At 39.3% G+C, this 23527-nt stretch overlaps 1 protein-coding gene across 10 annotated transcripts in view; it reads right to left on the minus strand.

Annotated features, from left to right (window-relative positions):
- Positions 1–23527, minus strand: part of TLE4 (TLE family member 4, transcriptional corepressor) — a 155609-nt gene that overhangs the window by 93340 nt on the left and 38742 nt on the right. For 7 of the 10 annotated variants that reach the window (XM_027105634.1, XM_027105633.1, XM_027105629.1 and 4 more), the window contains one exon: positions 11179–11253. The exons of the other annotated variants lie outside the window; for them this stretch is intronic. In XM_027105634.1, coding sequence (XP_026961435.1) covers positions 11179–11253 — 75 coding nt within the window. The remainder of the gene's footprint in view (positions 1–11178; positions 11254–23527) is intronic. 10 annotated transcript variants of the gene reach the window in all.

Here is a 23527-nt window from a genome sequence, read left to right on the forward strand (position 1 = left end):
CCCCGGGGCACTATTTAGAAACAAATTCAGTGTAAACTTCTGATTTCCAGGTCTCTGAACAAGCAGCAATGTCTCCCTATAATGCTATAGACAACTGCCTTCTGTCTACACACATTCCAACAAGTATCGTACTATGTCAGGATCTTGTGCAGTTCGATTCTTGGTAAGGTGCAGGCTCAAACATTTTTTGTCATGAGACCTAAGACCAGAATTTCTTCTCTGGACAAGGTACATCCTCCACACACCCCCAACACACACAATTCTGCCAACATTTCAGGGAGCTAATGGACAGCCTGATACCCAAGCATGAAACCCAAGAGGATCCAAGGACCTAGGTTAAAAATACCTGTCTTGGTACTGGTGTTTATGACAACTTTTGATTCTTACATATGACAGTAAGTTACAAAAAGCACGAAGAAACACAGTAGGAGTCAGGAGTATCCAACTGATAGGTGGAGCTAGTATACACTTCAGCTTAGGCTAACCAATTACTATGTGCATCAGGCATACCCAATTTCACCTCCCTTATTGAGCTCTGGACCCTAAACACTGGACAGTACTATAATGGATCTCAGGATAAACGGCCTATTGATCCCAGTGTAAAAGAAAGAACAGAGTCAAGGGAACAAATAAGGAACAAGTGTAACAGAATGGTTAAATGTGTGAGCTCTGAAGTCGGTCTAAGTTTGGTTCACTTCCTCCCTGTGTGGCCTTCAGAAAACTACTTACCCCTTCAGAGGCTTGGTTTCATTATTGGTAAAGCTGGGACAATAATACTCCCTTCCTCATGGGGTTGATATGAAGTTTAAACAAAATAATGTCTACAAATGCTAAGCACAGTACTAACACAAAGCAAATAGTCGATAAATGCTTGCTATTTTTAATTACTCCCTTAGGGAAAAGAATATAAGGCTAGGGATGTAAATCTAGAGAAGTAACTGTGACACAAAAGGCCCCCAAGTTTTAAAATAAAAATTCCAGAGTCATCAAAACAAACAGGCTTACGACCCATACAATATTAGAAAACTGGATAGCACTTTAGTGGCTATCAGCTCCAGTCCTGCATTCTACAGGTGAAAAAACTTTTAAATGAAATTCCTAAGATCATACTACAAGTGACACCCAGGATTGTGTATGTATTTCCTACCAGTCCACACTTCCTTCCTCTCAACCTTGGCTCAAAATTGTGGGACAAAAAAATCAAAATGCAAAAATAGGTCAAAATAGAGTATTTGTTCATTTAACAAATATTTATTAAATATAATAAATTATTGCATGTTTATTGAACAGTTACTGAGTATTTATTATACAAGTATTTATTGAAAATGATGAGCTACATATTGTTCTAGGCACCACAGCTATAAAAGGGAACAAGATCCCACCTGCTAGTGAAGGGAAATTAACACACACATAAACAAGTAAATGGTAAATGCTCTGAGGAAAATAAAACAGGCTACTGCACAGAGAATGAACTGGGTGAAAGAGCTACTAAAATCTGCCACCAGGGAAGTCCTTTCTCAGGTGATAATATCTGAGCTGAGATTTTAATTTTTTAACATCTTTGTTGGAGTATAATTGCTTTACAATGGTGTGTTAGTTTCTGCTTTATAACAAAGTGAATCAGCTATACGTATACATATATCCCCATATCCCCTCCCTCTTGCATCTCCCTCCCACCCTCCCTATCCCACCCCTCTAGGTAGACACAAAGCACTGAGCTGAGGGCTGCTTCCCACTAGCTAGCTATTTTACATTTGGTAGTGTATATATGTCCATGCCACTCTCTTACTTCGTCCCAGCTTGCCCTTCCCTCTCCCCGTGTCCTCAAGCCCATTCTCTATGTCTGTGTCTTTATTCCTGTCCTGCCCCTAGGTTCTTCAGAACCTTTTTTTTTTTTTAGATTCCATATATATGTGTTAGCATAGGTATTTGTTTTTCTCTTTCTGACTTACTTCACTCTGTATGACAGTCTCTAGGTCCACCTACCTAATTATAATTCAATTTTGTTTCTTTTTATGGCTGAGTAATATTCCATTGTACATATGTGCCACATCTTCTTTATCCATTCATTTGTCGATGGACACTTAGGTTGCTTCCATGTCCTGGCTACTGTAAACAGTGAGCTGAGATTTTAAGGAGGAGCATGAGGAAGACCATGACAAGACATGGAGGATGGGGGTTCTAGAAGGTAGAAGAGCTGGTGCACAATCCCTCAGTCAAGAAGATGCCTGGGATATCCAGGGACAGAAGAAAGAGACCAACGTGGCTAAAAGTCACATGAATCAAGTGAGGGATATGTGAAATCAGAGAGGTGGGTGAAGGGTCAGCACACACAGAGACTTGTGGGCCATGGTAAGAAATTCAGACTTCATTCTAAGCAAAATGGGCAGCCATCAGAGACAGGCTTTAAGCTGGGGAGCAAAAGATCCAATTTATATTTTAGAAGAAGATCATTCTGGCTGCTGTGTACAGAATGAAGAACAGAAAGACAAATGTGCAAACAAGAAACTCTACCAGGAGGAAGCCGCTGGGGACTAGCAGAAGGAGTACCCGGGACCAGGGGGAGATGGCAGAAGCAGTCACCCTTGAGAGAACAGTCTAGAGGCAGAACAGACACCATTTTTTAAATGAGAGAAAGTTGTTCTATTGAGCTTGGATTCTTCCCCTTCATCCATCAGCCAATCTCTTGGATACTGACAGTTAAGGACCTGAGTTCTGAGGGGTACTGGAAAGAAGGCAACCAAGAAAAGAAAAACAAACAAACAAAACAAACAAAAAAACCTGCAAAATGGAATGGGGAATAGCAATAATGAAAGCTACAAAAATCAAGACAGCGTGTCATTGGCAAAAAACCAGACACCAGTTTAATGGAACAAAATAAAGTCCAGAAAAGGGACCCCACACAATATAGTCAATAGATTTTCGACAATGATGCACAGCAACTGAATGGAGAAAAGACAGTCTTTTCAACAAACGGTGCTGGAACAACTGAACTGAATGTCCATCTGGGGCGGGGGGGGGGGGGGAAGGAAAGAAAAAGAAAAGAAACTCAACCCATATCCCCGTATCTCACACCATAAACAAAAATTAACTCAAACTGGATCATGGGTCTAAACATAAAACTTTTAGAATAAAACCTAACAGAAAATATTTGTGGTTGTGGGTGAGGCAGAGATTACTGAGAACCAACAGGAGTCAAAAGTTAGGACTCTAAAGAAAAAAAATTCATAAATTAGATTTCATCAATGTTCAAAACTTCTGCTCGTCAAAAGACATTATCAAAAAAAATTAAAGGATGACTACAGATTGGGAGAAAATATTTGCAAAATAAAGTACATATGTCCAGAATATTTTTTTAAAATTTCAAAATACTTGATAAAAATAAAATAACTGACTCAAGAAAAATAGGCAAGATTTGAGCAGATACTTACCGAAGAAGATATAGAGATGGCAAATAAGCACATAAAAAGACACTCAACATCACTCGCTCTTATGGAAATGCACAAAAACACAAGTACCACTATTCACGTATCAGAAATGACTAAAAACTCCCAAAACCTATCATTCCAAGTGCTAGTGAGGATGTGGAACAAAGGTTCTCTCATACATATTAGTGAAGACTGAAAAACAGTATGGTCATTTTGGGAAACAGTGTGTCAGTTACTTTAAACATACACTAACCATATAACTCAGCAATCCCACTTCTAGGGAAAAACTTACAAAATTTACAAAAAGCTGTATGTTAATATCTACTCAGGCTTTATTCACAAACACCAAAACCTGGAGACAACCCAACTGTCCTTCGAGGGGTGAATGGCTAAATAAACTGGTATATCAATACTGGAATATTATTCAGCTACACAAAGGAACTGACTGCTGATACAGGCAACCACACAGACAAACCTCAAATGCACTACGCTAACTGAAGATGAAAACTCAAAAGGCTACATATATATATATTTATATGACATTCTCAAAAAGGCTCACTTTGGGAGAAAAAACAGCATGGGCAGTTGCCAGGGAGTGGGGTAGGGAAAAGGACTGACTACAAAGAACAAAGGAATTTGGGGAGGCAGGGCAAGGCAGGAGAGAAAAAGTCTGTACCTTGACAGTGGTGGCAGTCACATGACTATATTGGGTTGTCAAACTCACAGAACTATGAGCTAGAAAGAGTAAATTCTACTTTATGTAAATTATACCTTGATAAATCTTTAAAAATATACAGAATATTAATAATGAATATGTATTGCTCCCAATTCCAAATAAAAAAAATACAAATTTAGAAATGCATGCAGCCTCATTTTTACCACATTTTCTATTACCTGTTTCTCCTTATTCTGCTATCCTTGGACACTGAAGTTTTATTGAAATTAAAATGTGCTAATTAAGGTTGATTTATGTGTAGTAAAATGTAAAATCAGAAAGCTTGCAAACACCAAAACCTTAGTAAGATGATTTAAATGTAATCTGAGGATCATTTCAGAATATGTTTCAGAAAACATTAAAAAATATTTAAATGTGCCCCTTTAATGGGCTGCAATGAATGAATGAATGAATGAATGAGTAGATGTAATCATTAAATTATTCTTAGTGTTCTATAAAAGGTTCTAACCTTTTCACAAAAGTCCTTAGGAGATAGGGTCACAAATGCATTTTTAGGGAGAATGATATGCTAGGGAGCTTTGAGGAAAACACACACCAACAGTCCTTAAAACTTAGCCTAAGTCATCAATCCTTTAATTGCCTGTCTGGGGGGAGCCTGCCTCCTCTCTCCCAGCTTTGAGGGACACAAGGCAGGCTGGGTCCACGCGGGAAAAGGTCTGGCTAGATGGGAGTTGTTGATGTTGCTTGTAGAAACATTACTGGGAAGAAGTCAGTAAGAGAACTAGAAAGGGGGAAGCAAAATGGGAACAAATAAAAAAAAAACAAAAAAACACCACACTAACCAATAAAAAAGGGATAACAACGTGCAAACTTGCAAGCTGCCTTGAGTGAAACCTGCTTTTCTGTGTAACACTTCCCAACCAGTCCTCTGGACCCCTACACAGGCTCCGCCTGCTGTGCACTGGTGTGAATGAAATGCAGATGCACAGCTCTGGGAAACTCCACTTTCTTCTTAGTGGAAGCCCAAAGCCCACATGCTTTAAGCTAGGTCAGATGCACCCGCCTAGACACATTCTGCAACTCCTGTAACACTGTGCGCTTAAATCTACCAGGAGCTATGGAAACGCATTTATTAGGGGGAAGGAGGGAGAGAGGGCTCCCCCTTCAACAGGAGCAAAACAGTAGCACTTCAGGTTAGCAACAATTAAGAACAAACAAAACTGACTAGCTTCTAGAAATTTCTTCTAGAGAAGCTTTGTAACAAATTAACAGAGTGTACAAAGTAAGCACAGATTAGAAATCCTGTTCTTTATCTAGGTTTTTTAGGGAGTTCTGAAGTAGAGACAGGGTTTAAAAATTACTTAAGTATATGAGAGTCTTAGATATGAGAGAAGGGAAATTACTGCCTCTTAGAGCCTCATCAAATTACAGCACAAAGATTAGATTATGACTACATCACTCAATAACACAGTCCCCGATCCACAGTAAATGAACAAGTTAAAAAAATAAACAACCAACCAAAAGTGAGGGGGCACACATACCAATATAAGATAGAGGAATGTGTAGAACGACGTTAAAACTGCTTTCTTTGGCTTAGATGAGCAGGTAAACAGAGCCCTACAACTGCAGAAAACCAGCCTCTACCCTCCACCTCCAACCCTTATCCCACCAATCTATGTACATCATGTAGTCAGTGGCAAGCATATTTTATGAAGTCTTTAAGCTCCAGGCACACTGTTGAGTAAAGACAGTAACAAAGCCGGAATAACAATCTCTGATATAACAGAAATCTATTTTATAGCTTGTTTTTTAGTTTATTCCATATAATATACATTTAGAAAATACCGATAGTAATCAGAACAACAAGAAAGAGAAGCTCACCTGTAAGTTCACTGAAGAGTAGTCATTTAAAAAACAATGTAAAAGCTGAGACGTTAAAGAACATGTTTTATGCACAGAGCTCACAACAAACTATGATTGTAGTACGTGAGTTCAATTGCCTACCTACACCAGAGTCCCCTTAAAGAGCTTGAGGCCTATGAGGTCAAATACTGAGCATCTTAGATTCTCCAGGAAAGCGGAGGGACGGGGCTTGGCTGCAGTTAATCGGGAAAAATGATTCCAAAACAGGAGTGGGGCCTGAAGAAAGTGATCAGGGAAGGAGGGAAAAACTCAAAACAAGGTAGTTGATCACTACTGCAGGCAACTGAACTCCATCCTGCTGGGACCCCTCTGTGAAGGACTGTATGCAGAAAGCATCTCAAAATTGCCCACCAAAGGGGCAGGAGAGGAGTGTTCCACTGACTGTTCACATATAAGCCCAGGATTACCCCATGGTGAGGAGAAACTCCCTCACTCTTCTAGGCTGCACACGCCTAAGTGAGGAGTGGACTCCCCACAAAAAGCCCTGGGGAAATGAAAGAGCTTCCCAGTGCAGCTGAGGGGAGGTGTTGTCAAGCCACAGAAAACATGTTGTTGTGGCAATGACTAGAGAGAAAGGCAGATAAGGAGGGTATGAGGTGGGCCAAGGAAGGACAATACGGTTTCTGCACTGCAGGATATCTGTGCCCAAAAAGGGTGAAGAGTACAACTACTGCAAAATTAAGAATACCTCTGGAAAGCCCTTTATTAGCAAACACAGAAGAGGTAAAATGTGGCTCTCAGATACTTCACACATTTTTGCTTTTGTCAAAAAAGTGAAGTTCTATTTTTAATTTTATTTCAAACTTTGTGCCATTAGAGGCTGTGATGTAATGGCGGGGAAAACACATACACACACACACGTTTTAATATATACACATATTTATATCTTTCAGCTTTTTTGCCTCATTAGTTTATAAAGACAACAAGGGAAATTATCACAATGGTGGATCTAAATGCCTCTGAAACTTAAAATAGCTGTTTTTAAATCTATAATGGAAAAAGAGGGATGTACCATTTAAAAACTGTCATACTGCAAGACCCTGTGCCAGAATGCCAATCTAAAATGCATATATGTGTACACACACACACACACACACACACACACACACACACACACAATTTAAGGGCCAATCACAGGACAAGGACGATAAAACAAAATGCTAAGAGGAAGGAAAAAAAACCCCAAGTGTATTGTCTTTCTTTTTTTAAACTAACTCTAACACATAGACTGGTAAAGGCACAGTCATTTAAATCACTGCCTTAGTAATACAAGTAATATTTAAATAGATTTAATAGCGCTGCTCCAAACCAATGAATTATGGGTTTAAAACCTATTAAAATGTAATGTTTTTTTCCTGAGCTGAGAGGAGAGAGATTTAAATCCACTGAATTTTAATATTTCAGCTTGAGCTGCAGGAGGTAGAGAAAGTCCAAATGAACTATTCCATCAGCACCATTCAAGCATGAACATTTTAATCAGTTTTACTTCCTTGGAGTTCTCTAACACAGTTTACGCTGTCATTCTGAAAGCACTTAACACAGAGAGTGTGAAAAACCACCAAGGCTTGTTATTGCCTTTACAATTGATGGCAAATAATTTTGCAGACTTCCTATCATTAAAATGTCACTGCTAAAAATTGAGGTTCAGCATTTCTTGTGCTAAACTGCATTTTCCTACACCACCATGGCATACCTGTTCTTAAGGATTTTTTAAGGGGGTGTACTTTTTTAAAAAATGCACATTTCTATCATTTCTTTCCTCAAAGAGGTTAAAAAAGAGGGGGAAGGAATCCAAAGGAACCCCATTTTCTATGTTTACAAGCCAAACATTTTCTTTTCCAATGTTTGTACTAACAGAACTTTTTTCTTAATGGGAGTTTCTTTGGTGAAATTCTCATGAGGTTCCAACTTAGCCTCCTTTATTAAACATAACCACATTCACACAGCATGTGCTGATTATATAGTGTAATGGATTTAAAAAGCATTTTAAGATAGTCAGATGACTCAATTTAGTAATACAGGAAATGAAAACATCATTTCTAATTAGATCATATTACTGATTTAAAACTACAATTTGTGTGTTGTTCCAACAGTGTGATCTTATAGAGATTCTAATTTAAAAACACAGTGGCTAGCAGGACACATGACAAGGTCTAACTAGATGCATAACATTCCCACAGCCCATTTGAGGGAACTCCGGGAAAGCTTCAAGGAAATGTGAAATACGAACAATTCAAAACAAAATATTAACTATAGAAAACAACACAGGCATTTTCCTGGGTTTTTTCCCCTATAAAGAAAAGATAAATGATATTTAACTTATTTCTATCTATCAACAGTTTTAAACTGAACATGACCTGTGAAAGAAATCATTATAACTGTGTTTCATTCCATTAAACACAACTAGCTTACTGTCAAGAGAACAAGCCGCCTCTCCAGGTTTCGGGCTCACTTCAGCTTTTTGCATTTAAACTGCATGGATCACTGGTTTGGCTCATTTACCAATGAAGGTAGAATAATACTGCAGAGTTAAAAAAGGTGCTTCATCAGATTTCATTAAATTTGGGAACATCTGTGCTTGTCTGGATGGTGTGCATAACGTATAAAACAGACACATAGGCAGTGAGAAATAAATGAAGGTCTGCAGGGGCTTAGGTGGGTCTTTGCCTCTCAGGAGGAAAACTTTCATTCCCTGGGTGCAGAAAATCACTGACGACTACCTAAAAATCAAGTCACAAAAATCTAAAATTGACCTCTCATCACTTTTGGTAGCAGGTCAAAATACCACCACCTCACAACACAGCCATGCCTAACCAGACACAGAACAGCAGGTGCATTTAAAGTTCCACAATGTTACAACTGAAAACTACTGGACACAAGGCACTAAGCAGGGCTGAAACAGACAAAGACAGAGAACAGCAGCCACAGAAATGCATCAAGCGAGTTCGGCGTAATGGGGCTCTTTCCTCCTCACTTGGTTTGTGGCTCCCTAAAACTGCTGGGTTTGTTTTTTCTATTTCTGCAATCTGTTTTGCAGAACAGTCAGATGATGTGATTTTGATTCCATTTTCTGCTCAGATACAAATAATTTGGAATTGCCACCAGATCCACCAACTACAGCACACGCTGCTTTGATAGCATGCAGCTCTGAGTTAGTTCTTCAAATAAGTTTTTAGGTCACCAAATTAAATTAGCTTTGTTTTAATAATTAAATCCATATATACACAATATGTCTGTCAGTTACTCGGCTACAGTCTAATAAATCATCTTCTCCCTGAGAAAAGGCCATCTGTCATCCCATTCAAAACAAAGTATGCAAATGAAATAGATATAAAACAGTATTAAAAATATACTTGACGTGATCAAAGAAAGGGAACTGTTCTGCTTTTACATCTTCCCTCATATTTTTAAGCAACATCCAACACAAAACAATGTGTTTCTGATTTAGATTAATCTCACCACTGTACCGACAGTAACTAATAAGACTCAAAAAAGAAACATAAAAGCATTCTGTTTTCCTAGAAAGGGCTGCCAACCAGACATAAGGTAGGACGGCTACGTGTATTTTAGCAGTTCATACAAAAATAAACACCAAGCCAGAAATGACCCAGGCAGCTCTTCTATAGGTCCTCACCCATGTATTCTCTCCTTCGACAGCAGACTGCATAGTGGGTGAGAAAAGGAGGTTCTATCCCCAGTGACCTTGGGAGATTTGGTAATCGAAGTATATCCCAAAAGGAATACAACATGTGCTTCGAGCAAACACAGCTGGTATATACACATACACTAACTTTAAAATGAAAGCTTTCTCAACGTTAAAAAAAGAAACTTTTATACTGCCGTTTTCTGGAATTTTTGGAAATAAAAACTAATTGTGAAATGTATTCATCTCTCTACCACCCCCTCAACACAGAACATATACAACAAATGAGTCTCTACATGGCTTGTTCTGATTCAGCCTCTTCTTGCCAAAGGACACTTCCGAGGAAATAAAGGTTACTCTTTTCCATTTATTATGTCTTCTAATTTACTACTGGTATTTTCTTGTGGTCAGAGGGACAGAAAATAGAGCTCAAAATAGCCCATTAAAAACAAGCTGCAATCAGACTATTGCTCCACCACCATCGGCAGCCATCCCAGAGGTCTGATTTCCTTGTTAAAAGACAGAGGCATAATTGAAGCAATATCTTCACTTCAGATTGATTATCAGGCGACCCTTATCTGCATCTTCACTCAGCAATTTGAATTTTAATGAAAGTAAATGGAATAATTAGCATTTCAAAGTGTGTTTGATACACTGAGGAAGAAAAAAGGGAGAAGACTTTTGTGTATAATCTATACACAAAAGCAAGTATTTGGGAGGGGGCAGAAAGAGGAAAGTACAGTTGTAGTGTCTTCATTAGAATAACCTAAGGAACTGCTTCTAACAGCTGCATAAACAGAGATGTGAATATTGTGCTTTTCTCAGCTAAGATTTTTTGCCTTTATTATTTCTAAGTTTTAGCACCTTATTTTATTACTGGTTACCTTAATCGGGAAGAACAAAAATACAAGTGGGGTTGGAGTGATTGCTCAAACCTATGAATTCCAGCAGGATTTCTATGCAACGTTAATGGTACTAGGAAGGATTTTCCAACTGGCCCGCTGATTTTGCAAAAAGGTATGGTTCATCTATTATTTTTACTACCAATGGACACTAGTCCTTAAAGAACCACTCATCACAGGGGAGGAAGAGTAGCAGGGAGATGTGAAAATGTACATTTTATTTCACTAAAAATGGTATTAAGATACTCGATATTTGAGGAAAGATAAAAGAAATCAGGTCATTTTAACATCAGGGCAATGTGTGTCTTTTTACTGGCAAAAGGCTAGCAACAGAGGCTGATTGCAAAGGAAAGAAGTATTATGAAAAAGAACTACCCAGCCTCCTTAGGGGGAAACTTTTCAGGAACACTGTCAACTTGAATTGGTGAGAATATGTCCACAGTTCCTGACAAACTTCATGTGAGATTGAAGGCAAAGTGCTTCATTTCACTTTGTGGTCCTCTATTGCCTTTTGCCCCTTTGGTTGAACAAAATTTAAAAGGAGAGCAAGAGAGAGCTGATAACAAACACTACGATGATCAGAGCTAAAATGGAAAGGCCACGTACCCCAATGATGGCGTTCAGTTCTGCCATGGTCACCTGCTTGGCCCGTTCCACAGCCTGCACCACTTGTTGCTGGTGCTATAAATGAAGATCAGAAACAGAATACAATTATTTGTTTTCTAGTCAGTCAAGAACAGCTTTTCCTAACATGTCCTCTAACTTTAATTACATGCAAAACAGGATTCAGGGGTCTCCATATTTCAAATTAAACCTCTTGGGTGGTGGATGACTAAATGTCTAGGGTACCTCTGTCTCTACAGTGCTGAGAAGTAACTGGACATCCAACTGCAGGGATCATCCCTGCACCCCCATGAAAGATGCTCCCTTACAACTGATAGAAGCAACTTAAATTTTACTTTCAAATCAGTGGTGCACGTTGACCCAACATCTTCCGCAAATACTAACAAAACAACACAACCCATGTCACCTGCTTTCTTTGTCTTTTTCTCTGCCACTTACATAAGACATGCTTTGAAAATATTGCCTGCAAGTACTTACTAAGTTTCCACCTGGTATCTGTTAGAGAAGACACTAGAAGGACATATAGAATTCAACGTTTACATTTCTTCTGTAAATGTGAAAAAAGCGCTAATTTCATTCCTGTCATTAAGGGCTGCATATTTAAAAGATATTAAAAATGTACAACTCTTGCCAGCAGTAAAGTTTAAGGACCTCAGGTATTTTTTTTTTAATGCAATAGGAAAACTAAAACCTACAAGTTTAAGTTATTTTTCTTTTGAAAACTTAGGATGGACAGCATAGGAAAATCCCTCTGACCACGATTAAGTTCTAAAGAGAATAAGCAAGATCTGATTTTAATAATTTTAGTAATATCAGAAAAATTAAATAGCACAGAAGTCTCTCTGCATGAAGGCACTCACATCTGGACACACACAAGTGCTTATACAGTACCCCCAAAATGTAAATATTATTCCCAACTAAATACACTTGAACACTCTAGTACATACACACTCAAATTGAGTCTAAAATAGGTCTCTTCTGTACTTTTTTCAACTTGGTTTAGTGAATGAAGAGCCAGAGACTGTGCTGTGAAACAGGTACTCCTTTCTGTGGCTGGGAAGAGACTTGTTTTGGTTGATCCCAGCTGAGAAATGTACTAACATTCTCTACTGATTGGAAGTGAGTACGAAGCTCAACTATCATACTGCTTAATACACAGAAAAAGCTAAGCCATCAGTTATATATGCAATTCCCCTCGACATACCTGGTACTACATTGAAAAGCCCCCAAATATACAGTTACTGGGATTAACTAGGGTGGCCACTACTTCCACTTCCCAGCTCTGTAGGGGTAGTGGGGGAGGTGATATGGGAAAGGAAACTGCTTTAAATTAGTTTATCTACATGCGGTGTTTTCACCCTTGATTTCCTAATAGAAATGTGTATTTTATGCCTATTAATAATGCAAGGAAAACTGTCAAATGACAGATCACTGCATTTTACACTTTTAATGGACTCTGATCATTAAACTATATACCTTGATTTTTTTTTAAGAGTCTGTTTCAAAACAAGGGCTTCAGAAGCAATCCCCAAAATCTTTATAATAGATATCTCCAACCATCCTTTCTCTTTAATAAAATATTTACCGAAGTGAAATAATTCATTTTCCTCTTTCTCTGAAAGTAAAAATCCTAAAGATTCATGAAAACACTAGAAGGAACAGAGAGGTATAATCGATAAAACGGCCAGTAATAGCTGTTCTCTCTTGAAGCCAACCTGACCATGTATGTTTATTGAGCATCTACCATGTGCCAAGCACAGAGCTCGTATTTAGATTTAGGACAAATCTGGTTGTCAGGGTAGTGAAAACTAGCAGTACTTGGAAAGCAGAAAAAACAAACAAACAAACAAAAAGCATGTAGGATGACTCTGGGAATTATCTAATATTCAAAGTGAGTTTATGGACAAAAATTTTTATGGAATTTTCTACCTTTTACTTTCCAACACTCAACAATGGCTGCTCAAAACTTCCATGAAACTGAAAGCCAAAGAACACATGTACACTTATTCAACATGCATACCTCTCATTCCATTCACACATCCATTAGTTCAATTAAAGTTTTTAAAAGCTCTTACTCTCCGCCATTTCTGCATGTTACTTAAATACCTCTCCATATTACTGAAATATCATCTACTTTACATTAAGTATTCAAAGAACAGTTCCATGAGACAGAAATGCAGAAAATACATCTAGTTAGGGCCTTTCTACCACAAAGATCGCTCAGTTCTTGCTTCATAAACTAGATTCCAACTGCCAAGATGAGCAAAGATGCCTTAGGCAGTGGGGATATCTTTCTGACTTGGCATTAAAATCAAGTACATTTACTGAGAAAACCAGAAACACACCAGTGAACCGTTAACACTGACATCAGATGCTTTTATAGAAACTCTTGCTAAAAAGCTAAAATGACAATGGAAGTCATGATTCAGCTCCTTCCTTTTCTCTCCTGGCAATGGCCATGGGCTAATACCATATCTGAACTTTACCTGTAGTTCAGGATTTTACTTCCCTATTTCTGCTTACAACCGTGAATCATGTGGTGCTTAAGGACTTTTTGAACGGAAGCTCCCTAAGGCAAAGAATGCCTCCTCCCCCCTTGTGCTCTGAAAGCACCAGAAACACTCGGACATTGCTCACTCAGCCACAAGTAACACTGTACCACACACTGAAGCAGCATGAAGAAGGGCAAATGATCCCAAAAGAAAAAAATGAACACTAGGAGAAGAAGCCCTAAAGTACTCTCGCAACAGGACCCAAAGAGGCATTGTTCTTCCATTTTCAAATTTCAACATATAAACTCTCTGACTCAGAAAATCTGGCAAGTTTTTCACATCTTCTTAGAACCGTGAAGGCTTTCCCATGAGTCTGCCGTCTCTTCCCCTTCCCCATCCGCCCCTCTCCTCCCGCTCCACCCACGTCTCGTTTCCTCTCCCACTTCCTGCTGGTCTCCTCTGTGGCCTCACCACAAGTGGTGACAGCCACTCTAGACCCGGTAAATCTGCAGGAGGAAGAGTCCTGTGGCCTCTCTCATTGCTCAAGCTGCTCACTCAGATACGAGTTCCCCGTCTGAACTTTCCACCAGCACCACCAAATAAAGTGCCACTAGGAGTACATTAACAGGCCAAGGGTCTCTGAGAGAGGGGCCTCTAACTGGGATTTGGAGGAGAGAAAAAATTAAAGAAATAAAACCTCAAATATGTATTCTTTAAAATACTGTGACCTGTAATTTTAAAAAATCCAAACGAACGGACAAAAAACCTAGATTCTGATTATGGTTTCACGACTCTGTAAATTTACGAAAAATTACTGAATTGTACACCTAAAAAAATGAGTGAATTTTATGATGCATAAATTACATCTCAATAAAATACTGTGATTTAAGGAATACAAGCATGGTTGTAAAAAAAAAAGACCAGTAAAATGAAAATCTATACGTTAAATCACTTGCCTACTTACTTTCATCATCATAAAATTACTTTTTGCACTTGTTCAAAGTATTAAGAATATTTTTTTCCACAAGAAAGAGACTAAAACAATATAAGCTTCTAAGTCCAACAAAGCCTGCTGAGAAACTGGCATCAACAAACCACTAGAATATATATACCTTAGATGTTGAACGTATGTTTCTCAGAAGAGACTACAAGGACAGTATCTGCCATGCCAATACTTTGAGGCATGGCAATAGATCTGGTACCTGTAATAAAAACTTTAATTTAAAAAACTCTTATCATAACTTACAATTTTTAAAAAAAATTCCTCTTATTGACAGGGGTAGTATAGGGGTAGTAAGGACAGATATGCAAAATGAACTAAAATTCTTATCCTGACATGTGGAAATGCAAAAGTGAGCAAGAGGTAATGGCCCCCCTCCTTACACAATTCACAGAGAGCGTCTTACAATACAGGAATGTAGGATTTAAAGGACTAGGGAAGATTATTGGCAGGAACGGTCAGCACATTTCCTGGGGCATCAAGGAAAGGCTTTGTTTTCTTATTCATTCATTCAATTATTTATTAAGCACCTACTGTGTGCCAAGCACTGTGGCAGGAACTAGGATTAATGAACAAGACAGTGAATTAATAACATTCAAGAGGCTTTGTAATTACAGTTGCAGGATAGTTTCCATGAAGACAATGACAGGATGCTACAAAATCACTCATCAGAGAAATATCTAATCAAGTCTTAGGGTTGGAGGAAGATTCCGTAAGGAAGTGGACCGGACAACTAAGACCAGAAGAATGTGCAAGAGTTCCGCGAGTGAAAAGCAGGGAGAAAAGAACTGGAGGCAAAGGGAACAGCCTGGATAAGGTTCCTGAAGGATAAAGAAGCTTGTCTATCAAGGAAGAGAAAGAATGAGTGGCTGGAGGAGGAGAGAAGACTGCTCCCTAACTACTTCCCACACGATTCTGTCTCTAAATTCTCCTCCACAGTAGTGCACCCTCAGGTATTTGAAAATGGCATAATGCATGTTTTCAACTTTCTCTATTCCAGGTTAAATATCCCCAGGTCACTGGCTTTAGGAGACTCACTCATCCTTCTGGCTACTCCTCTGGCTGTGTTCAATGTGACTAGACACAATCTGATCCTGAGCAGATCAAATCCAAGTAGAAGTGTCACTCCACATCCATTAAGTCAGAGCCTTTTCCAGCAAGTCTACCAAGTTTACTAACACAAATGAGCTATAAATTTAACCAAAACTCTTTTAGTCAGTCTTTCCTAAATGGTATCCCAAGAAATGTTATTTAGGCCCACAAGAAATTAGGTTATTACTTATACAAAATACAATTTTAAAATTCACAAGGTGTAATTTGGCTAATACCTGGCAAACTGCTCGCCTTCTCAGAGCTTCAAATCTCGAAAGAGGGTGAAGATGTATGCAGGCCTTTCCAAACAACTTTGGCTATGGAGCTCGGGATTAAGGCTCTCAGGAGACACCCTGGGAAATGCTGCCCGAGGCTTTCTCGTACTGACCATTTGGCCTTGTCTTCTTCATTCTCATTCATATGCAGGCAAGGCATTCTTCACTGATATGTCCAATAAGCTCTACGCGTCCAGAGCTTTCCAACAGAACTTTCTGCAATGCTGGAAACGTTCTAGATCTGTGCTCTCTAGCCACATATGGGTGGATATTGAACACAAAGTGTGGCTAGTGCGACTAAGAAACTGGATTTTTAACCACATTTAGCTTTAATTAATTTTAATTTAAATCTAGCTAGCTACTTATGGCTATGGCTACTGTACCGGACAACGCAGCTCTAACTTAAGGTACCTTAAAGCTTAAGTCCAGTAATAATAATCCAACCACTACCTAACTGAAAGTCAAAGAAATGAGTCAGTTTCTCAAATACACACTAATGTTTTTAGACACATACAGATAAGAGTTGGCACTGCTGCCTTTGGAAGGAGGCCCACATTTAAACCTGCAGAAAAAAGTTCTCCTTCCTGAGAACCATCTTTCATTTCCTGAGGGGAAGCAGGCCATAAGGATCTCACCAAATATCCAACTGTCAACCAAACACACGGCCATGCAGAACAAGTCAATCTGTCAGCCATGGAACTTGGGACAGGATTATGCTCTCTGATGCCTCACTCAGTATTGTGAGAAAAAACATTTTAAATGGAAGGCCACCCAATGTAAAAATTAGAAAACTGGTCCAAATCCTCTAAAGCCCCACTCCGGGTGTATTAGTCACTTTAGGACATTCCTTAGATACACAACACTGTCAGAACACATTACCAACACTGATGAAATGGCCTGGCTGGGAAGCAGACGTGTCCCGTAAAGGCTGCTGGCCCTTAATGAATGATCTCAGGTCTTACGGGTGTCACTGCATACGTGTCAGGGGATCTCTGGTGCTTTCAGCCAAGCTCTCCTACATCAAACCATGTTCTCATGAGCCACTGATTCCTTACAAAGTTAACAGCAGTAAGACAAGTTAACCTGGTGCCATTATGAGGCGAGAACACTACCACCGGTGCATGTAACCACTGTATTTTGTTCATTTCCTCCCTAAGGCACAATATGAAAGTGACTGATCACATTTTTCAACTTCTATTTCATGATTATTCTACACATGCAAAATGTGGTTCAGAATAATTCGGTGCCATATTAAGCCAGGTGCCAAATAAACAGCACTTGACATACAACCGTATCTCATAACACAGCGAAAGGGTTTGTTTCCCATCAAATTAAAAGGACCAAATTTATGCAAAGTCCAAAATAGAAGTTCATTGATTTGACTGGCTATCTTAGCCTACTGGAACTTTAATACACATTATCACTACTATGTAATTGTGTATTATTTTCTACTATTTAAATGCAATGTAGAACACCTAAATTAATCTACAGAATTCTGGAGAAAACACAACTACTGCTCATTAGAAAAGCTAACAAGGCAATAAAAACACAGTTTTGAGTTAGTTAAAATTAAAAATTAAATTTGCACTAGAAAGAATTTAAGTTGGAATGTTCCCATTTCTCTAGGTAAATATAAGAATAAAAGTAGAAAGAAGGCTTAAAATTTTCACTCCTAAAAATTCTAATCATCAGAGAACTTTGGTTAAACATGCTCAAAAGAATGATTTGAATTTTTTTTTTTTTCATTTGCTAATATTCACAGATGCAAGGCAAAAAGAAGTGCTCACTCCAATCTGGGCTCCTCCACAGCCTCCAAAAAGCCTGCTTCTGCTTACAGAACTCAAGGAACAAGAAAATTTAGCTATGGAATTGCAGAGGACTAGGGAAGGAGGGCAATATCCATCACCTCCTTGGCACTGAATGACTAGAAACTAGTTGTAACAACCTGCTGAAAACAAGGTTAAAGATGGATAATGCCATTTCTCCAAATCTAACGATGACCATGGGTTTGATAAATGGGAATTAGGAAGCCATTGGTCATAAGGAACCACCTTCTGTTCTCTCACCCTGTCCAGTAAGGTACATACATTTCAGGTTACTTCAGGCTGTGGCTGGAAATGGTTTTAGGCCCAAGACATTAAAAATGGATCAAGTTTCATGCTGCAAAGCAATGAACCTGAGCTACTTTTTCTGAGATGTCTTAAAATTCCACAAAACCAAGAGTGACTTATCCAATATATCTTTCATGATTTGGAGGGGAGGCAGACTGTCAAAAATGTTGATCCCATGTTCTCCAGTTTGAGGACAAGACATTAGCATAAAAGAGTATGTCTGAGATAGATGAGGGGAAAAGAACTATAACTTAAGGACTCACAAATGTCCCACTTATGAGAAGCGGTTTCCTTAACAATAACTTTTTCAGCTTCAAGCAGCATGTTCCTTCCAGCAAGTCTACTACAAAATATGGCAGTCCTATGAGTGATCGCCTATATTCCATCCTTCAATTGAGAGGGGTCTTCAAAAATCTTTGTGCTTTTAAAAATATGGGCATAAACATAAGCTGTGTATCTAGACCTAGATGGCCCACAGGGCCTATCACTGTTCATGGGGGTTCCTTTTCACCCCCTGTGCATGTATGAATGATAAAGAATGCCTGATGGGTGACTCTTTTTCCCTACAATTCAGACCCTAGAAGAGACTTCTATAACAAGAACTTTGCATTATTTTATATTTTACGTGATAGATTAAAATACAAGTTGTGCTGATTATATAGTCAGAGCTAGAGTTTGTCACATAAAGATACACCACTGGGCCAGTGTGACTTCCCTTCAAATCAACACTGGTAATAATAATAATGCTCACTATTTTTATTTTGTGCACAGCACTGTGTCTAGAAGCAAGTGCTAGCTATCCCTTGATATCCCTTCTATTACATTAGTTTAAGTTTTAGGTGGGCATCCTCAACTAAGACTACATTTCCAAGTCTCCCTTGCGGCTAGCTATGGGCAAGTAAGTAGGCACTGGCCACTGCAAAGTGAGCAAACAATGTGAGCATCAGCCACACCGTGACCTTCAAAGAAGAAGCGCAAGTTCTCTCATCCTTCCTGCTGGCTGGGGCAGGACATGGTGATGCTGCGGATGATGAACATCAATATATAAGGAACTTGAGTTTACAACATCGTGGAGTCCCCAAATTAGCTACAGCTGCTTCTATGCAAACTGTTATGTAAGAGAAAAACAAACTTTTATTTTGCCTAAACCACTGTTCCTTTAATCTCTGTTAAAGCAGCCTAATACCCAGCTAGGTCTTTCACATTATTACTAGTCCTCATATAACAACCCTATAGTGCAGGTATCCCATTTTTCAGATGAGGAAACTGCAGCCCAGAAAAATAAAGTATTGTGTTCAACATGATAAAAGAAGCAAGTGGCTAAGCCAGGATTTGGTCCCAAGTCTGCCTAACCTCAGGCTCTTATCACACTGCCTCCCACATAACATAACTCTTCCAATGAACTCTGCTCCTTGTTAGGGGAGCAACAAGTTTCTGAAAAATACAAATGGTACTCTGAGGAAAGAAGACTTTAAATTATCACGTAATATGTCACCATCGTGTAATACATTACTGACCTACAGCCTATTAGGGGTTTGAAGTTCTCAAACATCTTAAGAAAACCTTGTTAGTCACCACAAACCATACCCTGCCCATCTCAAAAATAAACTATTTTATAACCCAAGGGAAAAAAAGTACAAAAAGCACAACTGTCCTCTAAGTAAGACCCTCAGCTAGTGCCCAACATTTAGTTAATGCTTAATCTAACAGGATAATACGATACTTACAGGCTTTCCGAAAAAATTAAATATTCCTGCCCTTCTGAAAGATCTTCTGTGTGGAGCTAACCACCCACTGTTACAAGCAGCCCCTGGAGCTGCGAGCCTAGCTTATTTCACAGGAAGACCGCCAGTCAGCCCGCCCATTCACAAATATTACCTTCAACTCTTCCCCGTTTTTTACCGAGTCCCTCCCTCCTCTCCAAATGTCTTGGGACCCAAAATAAGCTGGAATAAAATTCATTTCCCAGAAAAGGTTAACAACAACAACAACAACAACTGGCATTTACTATCCAAAGTGCTTTACATTTTAATACATATAGTACACATTGTAAAAATGGGGTTACTCTCACCATCTACAGAAGTATTACAACTCACAGATCAACTTTCCCAATATAAAGCCAGTAAGATGCAGAGTTGGTCTGATTCCAAGTTAGCAGGAACACTGTGCCTTGCTGCCAGGGTGTAACAAGTGGTGCATAGTTTTCAACCTACATTAGAATCGCCCTAAAGGTATGTTCCTGGAAAGGGGGGCTGGAGGGCACTGGAGATAAGTCAGTACTTACTGGCATCCTTCAATTCTGCTGAGTGCTCACTAAGGTCTAAGAGTCTACATGCTATATCCTGAAATCGCTGATACAGAACCCATCCACACAAACTACTTGTAAAAACAAAACTAACTCCAACTAAGCCACCAGGTACTTTGAAAACAGCCAGTCCCGCAACTAGACTGAGAAATTTGTTCTTTTAGATCACAATGTGTGTAGAACACAGACCCCATCCAAAATCACTGTGTCTTCCGAGGCGAACTCTACAGCGCGAACACCTTGAAGAGTTGTCATGTTTTGGATCTTTGCTTGCTGGTTGGGGAGAGACGGGCGTTTGCTAAATTGGAAAATTAATTTTGGGAGCTAGAAGAGAATCACCCTTGAGGCTACCTAATATGCCTCATGGAGATTTTTAGCTAGTTCACAGCCCTGGGTTGCTTTAATTGATACTTTTTTCCCCTATAAGCACATCAGAGAGGAAGATAAACAATACACACTCTTCCAAAGGGCAATGACTAGAAAGGGGAGGGAGGGCTGGCTCCAGGTCCTCTGAGAAGGGAACTCTGGGCTTCTCGGCTGCTGCTGCTGCAGCTAGTACTACTGCCAGCCAACCTCAGGAGCCACTGGTTACTATGTGCTAAGCTGCACCAGACAATCCCAGGGAATCCTCACGGCAATCATATGCGTTCCATGCTATTATTAACTTCATCCTACAGATGAGGAAACTGAGGCTTAAAGAAGCAAATCACTTGCTAAAGGTCACCCAGCTTAACTAGGTTATAGTGAGCCATGCAATTTGTAACACGGAAGCCAGGACTCGACCCAGATGTGACTGTCATCATCCCTGGCCATCTCTTGCTTAGGGAACTGCCAACAGGAAGTTGGTTAGAGTTCCTCCTCAGCAAATGAGACCTGAAGTGAGACAGAGAAGAACTTCCCATTTACTGCTTTGAGATTTGCCTTTTACAGAAGAAATCTGAGGGCAGCAGAATTCCGAAAAGTCTTACCCATCCCTAGAAGCCAAAAGCAAGTGGGAGAAAAGAACAGCTTCAGACAGGTGAGGACTCACTCACTAGGTTTCTCTAAATCCTGATTTTAAGGATCCTGTGAAATTTTAAGAACTGTAAGTGACAATTACTCACTTAATGAAAAGAGTTGGCAATATCTTTGTTTAATGCCTGGAACTTTGGAAGTGGTTGTACACAAGTGCAATAAGCACATCACTAAAATAGATATTGGCTATAATTTTTTAAAGTGTTTTGGTGAAATCTAATAGGAAAATACTTTTCTCTGATGTTACATACATAGACACACTTCGAGTCCTTGAGCTACAATTATACAACTTACTTCCCCAGAAAATGTCTTGCAGTTAAAACTAAATTTGTTCAACAGCTGTCATTCAGTACATATTTTTTTTAATTTTAGAAACTGTGGTACACTAGACACAAGCAATATTAAGCAGGTACATTAGTCAGCACATGGGAGCTAAATTAAAAATAGACTTATCTAGATGTCTGTAAATTTACTTCTTGTTCCTGCCAAACTCCAAAAAACCCCTCCAACCACTGTCCTGTAGCTTATGCACTAGTCTTCAGGAAATGTTTTTCTTTTCTCTAAATACAATCATTTACCTTTTAAATAAAAAGATTTTAGATGTCCTGCCTGCAGTCAGCCGCACATGGTGGCTTGTTGCTCCAGGACCTTGCTTCAGACGTGGCATTCAAAGATGTGTTGGCTTTGAAAACAAGATTCATTGCATGGGGAAGCAGAGAGAGGAAGGAGCCATTGAAAGCTGTGTGGCTGACAGGGTCTTGGTGCTCTGGCCAGGTGTCAGGCCTGAGCCTCTGAGGTGGGAGAGCCGAGTTCAGGACATTGGTGCAACAGATACCTCCCAGCCCCATGTAATATCAATCAGCAAGAGTTCTCCTACAGATCTCCATCCCAACGCTAAGACCCAGCTCCACTCAGCAACCAGCAAGCTCCAGTGCTGGACACGCCATGCCAAAAACTAGCAAGACAGGAACACAACCCCACCCATTCTGCCTAAAATCATAATAAGTTCACAGACACCCCAAAACACACCACTGGACATGGTCCTGCCCGCCAGAAAGACAAGATCCAGCCTCATACACCAGAACACAGGCACTAGTCCCCTCCACCAGGAGGCCTACACAACCCACTGAACCAACTTTAGCCACTGGGGACAGACACCAAAAACAACGGGATCTACGAACGTGCAGCCTGCAAAAAGGAGACCCCAAACACAGTAAGTTAAGCAAAATGAGAAGACAGAAAAACACACAGCAGATGAAGGAGCAAGGTAAAAACCCACCAGACCTAACAAATGAAGACGAAATAGGCAGTGTATCTGAAAAAAAATTCAGAGTAATGATAGTAAAGATATCCAAAATCTTGGAAATAGAATGGAGAAAATACAAGAAACATTTAACAAGGACCTAGAAGAACTAAAGAGCAAACAATGATGAACAACATAATAAATGAAATTAAAACTTCTCTAGAAGGAATCAATAGCAGAATAACTGAGGCAGAAGAACAGGTAAGTGACCTGGAAGATAAAATAGTGGAAATAACTACTGCAGAACAGAATAAAGGAAAAAGAATGAAAAGAATTGAGGACAGTCTCAGCCTTCTCACACTCTTCCAAAATATAGCAGAGAGAGGAACACTCCCAAACTCATTCTACAAGGCCACCATCACCCTGAGACCAAAACCAGACAAAGATGTCACAAAGAAAGAAAACTACAGGCCAATATCACTGATGAACATAGATGCAAAAATCCTCAACAAAATACTAGCAAACAGAATCCAACAGCACATTAAAAGGATCATACACCATGATCAAGTGAGGTTTATCCCAGGAATGCAAGGACTCTTCAATATATGCAAATAAATCAATGTGATACACCATATTAACAAACTGAAGGGTAAAAACCATATGATAATCTCAATAGATGCAGAGAAAGCATTCGACAAAATTCAACACCCATTTATGATAAAAACCCTCCAGAAAATAGGCATAGAGGGAACTTTCCTCAACATAATAAAGGCCATACATGACAAACCCACAGCCAACA

The sequence above is a fragment of the Aethalodelphis obliquidens genome, unplaced genomic scaffold (genome assembly GCF_003676395.1).
Source record: "Aethalodelphis obliquidens isolate GAN/ISIS:26980383/991018 unplaced genomic scaffold, ASM367639v1 scaffold7, whole genome shotgun sequence".
NCBI lineage: Eukaryota > Metazoa > Chordata > Mammalia > Artiodactyla > Delphinidae > Aethalodelphis > Aethalodelphis obliquidens.